Source organism: Etheostoma spectabile, chromosome 19, assembly GCF_008692095.1.
Source record: "Etheostoma spectabile isolate EspeVRDwgs_2016 chromosome 19, UIUC_Espe_1.0, whole genome shotgun sequence".
Taxonomy (NCBI): domain Eukaryota; kingdom Metazoa; phylum Chordata; class Actinopteri; order Perciformes; family Percidae; genus Etheostoma; species Etheostoma spectabile.
Window position 1 is genome coordinate 17,452,459 of NC_045751.1, and position 11,527 is coordinate 17,463,985.

The 11,527-nt window shown below is 42.2% G+C and overlaps 1 protein-coding gene across 1 annotated transcript in view; it reads left to right on the forward strand.

The window, feature by feature from the left end:
* The first annotated feature begins 3,880 nt into the window (after positions 1 to 3,880).
* LOC116707169 (mitogen-activated protein kinase kinase kinase 11) overlaps positions 3,881 to 11,527 on the forward strand; it is a 76,440-nt gene continuing 68,793 nt past the window's right edge. Inside the window, exon 1 of the mRNA XM_032544421.1 lies at positions 3,881 to 5,842. Coding sequence (XP_032400312.1) covers positions 5,086 to 5,842 — 757 coding nt within the window. The 5' untranslated portion in view covers positions 3,881 to 5,085. The remainder of the gene's footprint in view (positions 5,843 to 11,527) is intronic.

Below are 11,527 nucleotides of genomic sequence, written 5' to 3' on the forward strand. Positions count from 1 at the left end.
ACGTGCGTTGAAAAAACAAACCTGCATGTGCACTCTAATTTTGGTGGGAAAAAGGTATGATGTATAGAGATTATACATTATACCAGCTGTCACTGTGTGTTATCCTGACCCACACACTAGGTGCGTCAAACCAGCGACACTCACCATAATGAGGCAGCAACTGGCGTGGAATAGACTTCTTAATCCTGTACCATGTCACTATAATGAAACTCATAAAGTAACTTGCTTGTGGAGTTGAAAAACTGCTCAAAGCAGGTACTGTGGGGACGGTATTGTAGAAAAACCTTTCCATTTTTTGTCAGCAATACATGTTATTTCCCAAAAAATATTGTCGTCCAAGGGAATTGACGCATTGTGATGTTCTGACTATTATAATTGCAAGTTGCCAGTTGATATTAGTTGTTATAAAAACTTGGAAATTAGTTGGAGGGACAAATTAATAATTATCCTTATTCCGTTAATAATCCAGAAAGAGTTGTTAAAACTCAAAATAATTAATGCAACTAGTTCACTCGTTATTTTAGGCTGGTACTACTAAGCACTTTTCACAGTGTAACTTGGATCTTTTTTACTTGAAAAGTTTGTATTTATCAGATTATCATTGCCTTATTTCTGCTGCGAAATGCTTGTCAAAGCGGTTTGATGCCTTTCAAAATACTGTAACGTATATTTTAAAATTCATACTGTCATCTGCTAACACTGTATCTCAAGTTTCACTGTGAAACTTCATGTTGCTTCCAGTCACTGTTGCCTGTTATAAAAGATTGTATTTTCATAGTCAAGTATTTCATATCACCTGTTTATACAGTGTAATAACATACAATTACAAACATTGAAAACACATCAATGAGCCACTGTTGCCCTGGGTGACATGTTTCTGTATTGCCATGAACACACACGCTTGTTTATTTTGACCCAGTCCCGCATACACCTTCCTGCTGCCACAAATACTCACTAGAGCGCCAAAGATGGATTAATCTGCCGCTGGAAAATAGTCCAAAAACAAATGCACTATGTCAACCTGTTTGAATAATGTTTGAAAAAAGAAAACTACAGTGGCCAGCTATTTCACGTAATGACTTAGTTTACGTTTAGTTTTTTTTTTAGAGTTGATGAATGTTTTTAAAGATCTTCAGTAGAAATGCTTTTAATTTTTTACTTAAGAAGGATTTGGCTGGTATGGAAGCCCATTTCCACCAAGAAAAGAGAAAAATAAACAAACGTTATGCATTATAAAAAATCTTTAAAATAATGCACATGCTCAAGGGTATAATAATAATAATAATACATTTTATTTATAATGCCCTTTACATTTCAATTGAAATCTCAAAGTGCTACAGTAGCAAGGAGTTAAAAACAGTTTCAAGAATATAACAAAATCAACAAGCAATAATAAAACACCATAAGACTAAAATTAAAACAATGACTGTTAAAAGGCCTATTGAAATAAGAATGTCTTTAGGCCCTTCTTAAAAATCTCCACAGTTTGTGGGGCCCTTAGGGTCTCTGGGAGGGCGTTCCAAAGCCGTGGGGCGACTGCCTGGAAGGCCCTGTCTCCCATAGCAGACAGTTTAGTCCTAGGTTGGTGCAGGCAGTAAGTGGAGATGGAGGAGCGGAGATTACGTGAGGTGGTGTGTGGGGTGAGAAGTTCACTGAGGTAGGTAGGGATAGATAACTTTAGGTTCAACATTGGGGCTGGGGTTAAATTATAATTGGGGTGTCAGGGTTGTCCCCCCAGGAAAATTCGAGTGTCAAATGAAAATTTTCTTCAACAATTTGTGCCTTTTCTGCATGCAAATGTCTTTATTCATATAAGTATGATCATAATTTAAGTATTTTATCTGCTGTGTTGTTCAAAACTTTCTGAAGATTATCCCTTGGCAGAGGCTTTTGCCCATTCATCCTATCCGGAAGTTCTTTACTGTGCAGCCTAAAAACTGTGGAATGGTGTCCAGGCTTTATCAGTTCTCGGTGATTTCTGGCTGCTCTGCCCTTCCTAGAGAGGATCTGGACACGTGATCGCCCAGGCCTGGGTATCGATCCCGACTGACATAATGTATGGCCTAACATTCCAGAAGTATCACGCAATCCAGACCACCAGCAGATTCACTATAATGTCATTCCTAGGACATATCTCACCCATGTGAAGATGCACAACATGAAAATAACTAAAAGCCCTTTATGCATTTTCTGCCCAATAAAAGTGTGCTGTATTTTCTGGACTTACAGCTGCAAAGAAAATAATTGCAACCCATTGGAAACCACCTCATGACCTTTCTATATGTGCTGGGACCCTTTCCTTCTTGGATGTAGTCTATATGGAACTCTCATGGCACGCACCCATGCAGCGCCAGGAAGGACCCTGGACACTTGGCGCAACATCGTTAACTCCTTGAAGTCCGGGCTGTAGCCGTGTGCTACAGCCTTGACCTCAACCTGCGCATGAAATTGGTCCATTGTCTTGTGTCTGTCTGTGTGTGTGTCTATTTATGTGTGTGTTTGTGTCTGTCTGTTTCTGAATGTGTTGTTTTGTCTCCTTACCTCACAGCTTTCCTCTCTGTGTTTTTTTTTGGGGGGCTCCGGGACGCATTCTAATGTCTCTGTGTTTTGTTTGTATATACCCACCCATCCATATTTCTATTGAGAATCTGAAATCTGAATTATTCTCCTTGGAATTAAACTTTTAAATGAGCTGCATTTGACTTTATCTTAAGTACATTTGTATGCAGTAAATCCAACTCCACTTCAGTGAAATTTCAGCAACAGCTCTTCCACCTTGCTCGGGTAAGTAGCCCATCAAACTGCACAAAGAACATTAAACCAGCCATATGCCCAAGGCTTTTAAATGTGTTGCTGGAGGAGAGACTTTTTGGTTCAAAGTAAAACCAGACATAAGAAAACCTTTCTCCTTACAGAAACCTTACAGCGGCACTAGCATTATTTCCTGACTGTGGGGACATTTTATAGTGAATCCTGTCCTTGAGTATTTGGACCGAATGTCACTAAAGCATATTATCTCAACTGATTCAACAGGAAGCATAGGCATAATTTAGGGGGGGGGGGGGTTACCACCCCGTTACAAGGCCCTTGTTTCCAATCTGAAGAACCAATCAGATGACTTGGCTGACGGTTGGCTTGGTGTGTCAGGGGCTTTAGGTAATATTACTTTTTTGTTTGTTTTTGCAAGCGCCACCGTAGGCCTAGACCTGCTCTTTTTATAATGCAGACTTTTACCTACGCAAGATCATTTGTTGGCATTTTGGCCTGTAGTTGATGGGACAGCTGTAGACAGGAAAAGGGAAAGACATGCAGCAAATTGGAATTAAACCCTGGGCTTCTGCGGTAAGGACTGAGCCTTGGTTCAAAAATATTCATCCTGATTTACATTCCATTTGGGTGAGGGGTGTAGTATTGTAGTGGGTATACTGTACTGTAGGCTATATAATGTCCAGACTCTGCCTTTAGGGGGGCATGTGTATCCTAGTGGGGGGTCTGGGTGCCCTCCCAAGGGAAGTTTTGAGCATCAACGACCTCATTTCCTGTATTTGGATACACTTTTATACAACAATTTACAGTGGAAATTCTTTTATTTACCCTATGTGAAGAAGAAAAACACAGATGACATTTCAAACTGCGTCAAACATATAATAGATCGGTATGTTGTTGCGTGTCAATGGGCGTTTTTAATTGGGTACATGGGAACCCAGGAGCTTTCTTAATGAGTATATACTGCGTATACCTAGCTGCGTTTCACGTAGCCCACAGCACTGATTTGGGTCTCAAAGGTGTGCTTTCGGTCCCGAGTTTTATTTTGACAGTCACAACCGGATATGTAATGACGTTTTGCGTGCCACTTGACCGTGGGCCTGTCATCTGACTCTTTTCCTGTTGGGAGAGAAAAAGTTTTGAAACCCCACCCTCTCTACTGACTGCAAGCACAGACGTAGAAGTGGTTCGAGGACCTGACGAGTCAACACTGAGTGACCGGGGAAGAAGAATATGATAAGAAGTTATGATGGAGTTGTTGCGCTGTTTTGGATACCGACTGTAACCACGAGACCACCGAGCTGGACCAGGTACCGCGCTCAATTCCCCATTAGGAACTAACGGGATTTTTATTTTTATTTTTTACTGCGTTTCTCTCTGGAAAGTAAAGTCAAGCAGGGTTGGATAGCTCTTCCTGTTACAAAGTCGGCGGTTCCTACCTTTTTATTTCATGTGATAAAGGCCGGCTCATTGTGTGCTTCTGATAACACCGTAAGTATGGATACTCTCGCTCAAAGGGATGCAGGATTTCCGGCGGGAGCGCCGCAAAGTAGCGGACAGACGGCGTTATTGGAGATTTAGCTAGGTTTACTAATGCGAACTGCTTAGCCCTGAAAACTTGTCGTAAAACACTGGTTGCCTGGACTGAATGCTCCTTTCCTGCTATTCTTCTCCGCTTAGCAGCGCTTCCTGCTTGTGGTGGCCACTGCACTTTATGGCTAAAAATACATTCCAAAAAACCCTCCAAATGGACAGCTGAATGTAGTGGCGACGGTCGTTTGGAATACTGTTTTTTTTTTATACAACAAGCTTTGGATAGGCTACTTTAATTTGTGTCCTTATACTTTTAGTTTTTAAAAATCAGAACAACAGGTGGCCGTTTTGAATGAGTGAAGGGAAGAGCTCATTTACCCATGATGAGGTGATTCAAGAGCCTCTTTAAATGCAGGCCAATGTGCTCGAGCACACATCACTTGAACAGAGAGACATTCAGTTTCAGACAGCGTTGCCTTTCTGAGCTTCGAAACCCTTCTCATTATCACTCAACATCAATCTCTCAACTGATTCTGTGTTTTCAAAGTGGAGAGCTTTGCATGTGATGTCCAGACGAATGAAAGACACTTACCATTCAGTTCTATGTAAATCCTCTCCTGCAGCCCGCTTGTTGGTCAAGCTCTTGAAAACATTTCACTGGTCCCTGATGAACCAACAAGAAAGACAGGAAAGGGAGCGAGGAGCGATAAAGTACTCCTTTGTACTTTATTTTCAAACCCTTTGGGTGCAAAATCAGATTCAGTCTAAACATCTGCTTGAGGCTCCATGGAGCCACTGAAGAACATATTCAGTCGTGGCCCACTGTCCAACTGGAAAAACTTGGATCAATCACAGAAAGGGAACTTCACCAACCCTGTGTGGACTGCCTTATTCGACTATGAGGCGTCCTGTAAAGATGAGCTCACCTTGCGCAAGGGGGACCTGGTGGAAGTCCTGTCTCTGGACTCTGAGATATCTGGGGATGAGGGCTGGTGGGCGGGTAAAGTCAACAACAAGGTGGGCATCTTCCCATCCAACTACGGCTCCTTCAAGCCCAATGGGTATGCGAAGCTTCCGGGCAGCACCGTTGTCGCCGAGCTCAACCCGGCCGTGGTGGGCGAGTTTGAACCCGACGTGCTGGATTTCCGAGACCTGAAGTTGGAGGAGGTCATCGGGGTGGGGGGCTTTGGGAAGGTGTACCGTGGGACCTGGCGAGGCCTGCTGGTGGCTGTTAAGGCCGCCCGGCAAGACCCTGACGAGGATATCAGCGTGACGGCGCAGAACGTCAGGCAGGAGGCGCGTTTGTTCGCCATGCTCACTCACCCGAACATCATTGCCCTGAAGGGCGTCTGCCTGCAGGAACCCAACCTGTGCCTCATCATGGAGTACGCCTCGGGTGGGGCGCTGAGCCGGGCACTGGCCGGGCGTCGCATTCCTCCGCACGTCCTGGTCAACTGGGCCGTGCAGATAGCCAGAGGGATGTTGTACCTGCACAGCGAGGCCATCGTCCCCGTCATCCATCGGGATCTCAAGTCCAACAACAGTAAGTCCTTCAATACCAGTGCAAGTCTTTCATCATTTAAACCTATTCGAAAATCGTATGTATCGTGATCTTTTTTGCTACCATTTTTTAAAATTGATTTCCCCTAAAATCAGTATTTGTTTATGGATCTCTTTTTACAATGATTCACCTAAAGGTTTTATAACGACTACATAATGTACGTTTTCTACACGAAAGCAGAAAATGCAAAAGAAATATATATTTTTATACTTACAAAACAGCTAGTTTTTAGAAATGTCTTATGATATATTGTCTCTAGAGGTGTACTTTTGTTTTTGTTAAGGGAGGAAAAGAAATTCTCAATACTATCGAATCTCTATGCTTCTAGAATCGTAATAAATGAATATCGCAATACAAATCTTATCGGTGCCCAAGTATTGTGAAAGGATCGAATCGGGACAAAAGCATGTCTTCCATGCAGTAACTGTCACTGCTAGATTGATGAGGATAAAGGACACAGATGTATTTACTGGGCCTTATGTGTGGCAGCATGCCCCATGGCAATGGTGAAACATGGTTTCAAAGCTGCAAAAAAAGGCTTTTCTTAGTGTACACAACAAGGCCACATCTAGAACAAAGGCAACCTTTTAACTCCTCAAAATACTGGGCCTTTGCTCCAGGAGAATAATTAACTCAAACATGTCATTATCCTTTGGGAAATTGAATGATCTTTTCTACGTTTTGCTGTATAGTTCAAGTCATTGTCTTTGGGTGATATATCCGTTATTATTCATGATCATGACAAAGCATTAAAAGATAAGGTTAGTGGTACAACACATCTTTTTTGGATGGTATGTGACTCTAAAATGGAGGTCTAAGGCTACAGATATGTAAATATGAGTTGATAGGACAATGTCATGCTTTGCTAGCAAAGGTGAGGAAATCAAGAGGAGGCATTCCACCTCAGCACCGTCACAACTTACACTTTGGACTTTGATGCTGTCTGGGGGCTGCTGGGAAAGGTCTTGCGTCAGTGTCCTGGGCCCTCACAGCAGACACGTACGCATTGAACCTTGTCATTAAAGCTACTCTGCAGAACAAGTGCCTTCTTCAGCTCTAACAGTACTTTTAGTCAACCGAAACACAGAGCCACCTGAATTTTGCAGCAGCCGCCCCTCTTATTATCATTCTTGTGATGCGGCATATAATCCCCATCGGCTCTGTGGCTGGATCTGTTGCGGTCCAAAAAGTTTTCAACCATCCTCCGCTCATCCCTTTTCTGTTACTGCAGACCCTGATTACCCTTGTACACCAAAATAGAAAGAGATCATGCTTCTTCCTTAACTGGAAACGAGTGACACCGCAAAACACTCAGAACTGTAGTTCCTGAGAATGTCACCGTTGCTAGGAGCATTCGAAGATTAACTGTTTTTGATTCCCGATTTGTTCAAAGCAAAGGATTTATATTCAGCACAGCACCTTTTTTTTCTTTTCTTTCAGCATTACCATTCTTTTTCACTTTTGAACGAGCACGAACTGTTTCTGTCAGTCTTGCTGATTGACCATCGGCCATTCGTCTTCCCTTTTTCTCATCAGCATCTGCTCACACTTTGTTTCACCCTTCATTGAAATTCACTCTGGTGTCATGTTCTTTCCTGGTAAGACCTCTTCGCTGGAAAAAAAAAAGTCTCCTGTAGCGCAAAAAGAAAGTTGAGTTATGTCAATATAGTGTTTGTACATAAGGCAGGCCAACGCAAACACAAGCCCACTCTCTGTGCGCCGGGAGATCGTATCGCTCTCCTGCTGCTTGCTTTTTTAAATTCTTCTGTGAATCTTTGTCCCCTGGCCTGCCCCTACATGTCTCCATACAGCCATAACCCGGTTGTGCCACTGAGCAATATCCTGTTCTGGTGGTGGTTGGGGGGATTCTGGTTGGGTGTGCTGACAGGTCTAACACAAAGGTGCAAAAGCATCTCAAAATAAGAACATTTGAAAGGAAAAAATGCACTATAAAGTACTGCATTAACTGTTACTTAATGCAGCAACACATTAATGGTTAATTTTGAATTGTGGTGTCAGTTCCTCGGAATTATGGTGCAAGTTCTTCTTTCAATATGTGGCATTTATACTAGTGGTGGAACAGACCATAGTTAGATCAGTGGTCCGTACGGATCAACACTCACACTTCGGAATGCACGTGAACCACGGGTTAATTTCAAAGTATAACCATAATCAATAGTGTAAAAATCTATTTTTACTCTTTAAGCCGTGATCGGAAATTAAATAGCACGATATTTTTGACAAATAAATCAAATACATCGATGTTGATATTGTGGCAATATTGTAGGGTTGACAGTTGGTGCTTTCAGAAAATATTTACACAATGAGAGTTTTGATAATAACCATCAGTAATGTGGATATAATGACTAAGTAATAAAACAGCTAGAACAGTCCGGAAGGTTCAAAAAGTATATCACTGCTGTAATGCAGCCTTTAAAACCAGTAAAAGACGACATTTATGTCCTATCATGATATTCAAAATCTAAGACGATATCTAGCCTCATATATTGATAGCGACATAATATCTTATATTGCCCAGTAAGGGTGTGACGAGATCTCGTTTTACGAGATCTCGCGAGATTAAAACGTGACGAGATTTCTCGTCGAGGTGAAAAGTTGTCTCGTGAGGCAATGTGATGTCAGCGTGATGGAGCGTGAAATTACTATTGATGATCCCCCTGCCACTTTTAAATAAATTGGTTGGCAACATTTTGGTTTTCCTGCGGAAATGATAAACGGCGAAAGAGTGACAGACAAGACAAACACAATATGTAAACATTGTAAGAAGAAAATGCCATCATTCATCATTAATAGTTGATTTCAAAATGCAACTAAATTGTTTTGCATTTTGTGATTTTTCAGTTGAATAAAAAAACTATTTTCCATTCATATATTTCATCAAGGATTTCTTTAAATTTTTTTAAAAAATCTCGTCTCGTCTCGTTCTCGTGAACCCAATCTCGTGATGTGTGTCGTCTCGTGGAGTAAGCGTCTCGTCACACCCCTATTGCCCAGCCCTACCCCTAACTCATACAGGGGAAATCTTTCAAAATCCTTTTTCCGGGGCGCCTGGGTAGCTCACCTGGTTGAGCGTGCTCCCCATGTACGGAGGCTTGGTCTTCACCGCGGCGGCTGTGGGTTCGATTCCAACCTGCGGCCCTTTGCTGCATGTCATTTCCCATCTCTCTTCCCTTTCAGGTCTTAGCTGTCCTGTCAAATAAAGGCCTAAACATGTCTTTTTACAATTGTAGCCTAAAGTGGACCAGAATGCAGTGGGGGAAAAAATGTGTTCATTACTAGAAAAATACTGATAGTATAAGTGGGGAGGTTGAGAGAAATAGAAAAAATAACTCCTTTTATGAAAATATCATCCAAAAGATCACTATTTTACCTTCACATCAGCTTAACGTTAACACTAGCTGAAGAAAGTGACCACTAGCACTCATTATTACATTTAAATGAAGATTCCCGTTTTGGCCAGCTGTTACAGTGATGGATTAAGGTGACTAGTCATTAACCCTAAAGGGCTTGTGAACAAGAGCTAAAAGAAGTATCTAATGCCCAGCGGGTCGCTTTGGCATGTTTGGAAGATGCTAATGAAACAGGATGGTTGAAGAAAGTGCATGGTTGGGGCGCTTGGGTGGAAGCCAGAGGCCATAACTGGAATTCCACTGAAAGTAAATACAGAACAGAGAGCAGAGGAGCCTCTTTCTCTCACTATTGTGTCCATATATCTGGGGATGAGAGTTTGGGGACTTTTCACATCTAATGCACTAAGTCTGTTTTGAGCAGACTAGGGTTTTCTACATGAGGTTTTAGGGATTTGCCACTCTAAAGCCATATAGTTCTGCAGGAACACTAGTTCTTTTTTTATTCCCATTGAAATAAAATATGCACATGCTCAGAATACTGCTCTTTTTGTCATTTTGTTTTCACCCCCATTGGCTAACACAGACTCACAGCCAGCATTTGCAGTTCAAAGCCTCAGACTTTAAACCGCCACCCACATTAGATTTCACGCAAATGGCTTCCTCTTATCTACAAGCATCAGCACATGTTTTGTGATACCTTGCTACCAAAGAAAGCTCAGGGAGAACTGTACTGCTAACCTCAGTTTGCAGGTTAGAGAGTGAATAACCTTGTCAGCTGTGGCATAATAAACATATAAAAAAAAAGATACATACAATTTTATTTTAATACAAATTCTGGTGGATTTAAAAGCAGCAATAGTTTTTCTTTTTTGGCCAGTATTGGGGCGGCGAAGCGACATGTAAACATTGACATATCACCTTACAAAGTTATTATGGCTAACATTTTAGCAATCACTTGCTTATTTACACATCCAGCAGATTAGCAACATTAGCATTCATTTTGGAGTCACATTTCTGCTCACTTGGCAAATGTAAGTCCAGTATTGTAATGTATTCACTCTCTTTTTAGCTCTGGTTTGCTTTCCACCAACTCCTGGCAAAGATGGCTGGCTCTTGAGCAGCTAAATGCTCCACTGTGGTTAGCAGCTTGTTGCTAACTTTGTCTATCTGCAGTGTTTGGACCATTGTTTGTATCAAAATCATTACTAGTGCTGCTTTAAAGATCCCAGATGGCCATTTTCAGGTTCATAGTTGTATTTTGTTTTTCTACTAGAATATATTTACATGAACGTCCATTACATTCAAGCCATTGCCAAATGAGTTACTACAAAGCTAATTGAGAGTTTCAACTCCATATTTTCATGTCCTAAAGAACGAGACCCAAGGTACAAGCGGCCAAAATGGAATTCCAGGGTGGGTGGCTGGCATCTCCCTTAGAGATAGGGTGAGAAGCTCTGTCATCTGTGAGGAAGTCAGAGTAGAGCCGCTGCTGCTCCTTTGAGTCGAAAGGAGCCAGTTGAGGTGGTTTGGGCATTTGGTAAAGATGCCCGCTGGACACCTCCTTAGGGAGGTGTTCCAGGCACATCAAGCTGGGAGGAGGCGTCGGAAGACCCAGGACTAGGTGGAGAGATTGTATCTCCATCCTGGCCTGGGAATACCTCAGGATCCCCCAGTCAGAGCTGGTTAATGTGGCTTGGTTACTAGCAACTGCGAGATGGGGTGGGAGTAGTGCATGACAGTGTTGTTGTCATAACTTAGAATTCCTTGTAGGGGAGACCGAAACTACACACTATAGCTTTAAGCCCCCCTCCTGAAAAAGCCCAGTCTGCTTTGATTGGTCAGTGTTTCTGGGTCTTTGCATCTGCGCTCGTGGAGTCTCTGCACCGTCATTGCAGCCGGGGAATGACTGTAACCACACTGTAGTGGCACTTTCTACCATATATAGTATAGTTGTGACATCACAACCGTACAGAAGGCCTGACGGCTCGTTTAAGGGCACCGTTTGTAAATAAGGGCTCTGTGGATTGAACATTTTGATTCTTTCACAGTATTTATACAGCACCTTGATCTGCTTTATAATCAAAAAAGAAATCTCTTTTTTTACAATATGGGTCCTTTAAAGTTTTCTGCAACGGATATATGAACACATCTTCTTGCTGCAGTAAAAATAACCCTTCCTATCAGTAGCCCTCAAAAGCTCATTCAGTCTAGCTGCCGTACTGTGACAGTTATCTGCACAAAGCCCTCATAGATGCAAAAACAGCTATAGGCATCACCACACGCCATAAAACTGTGC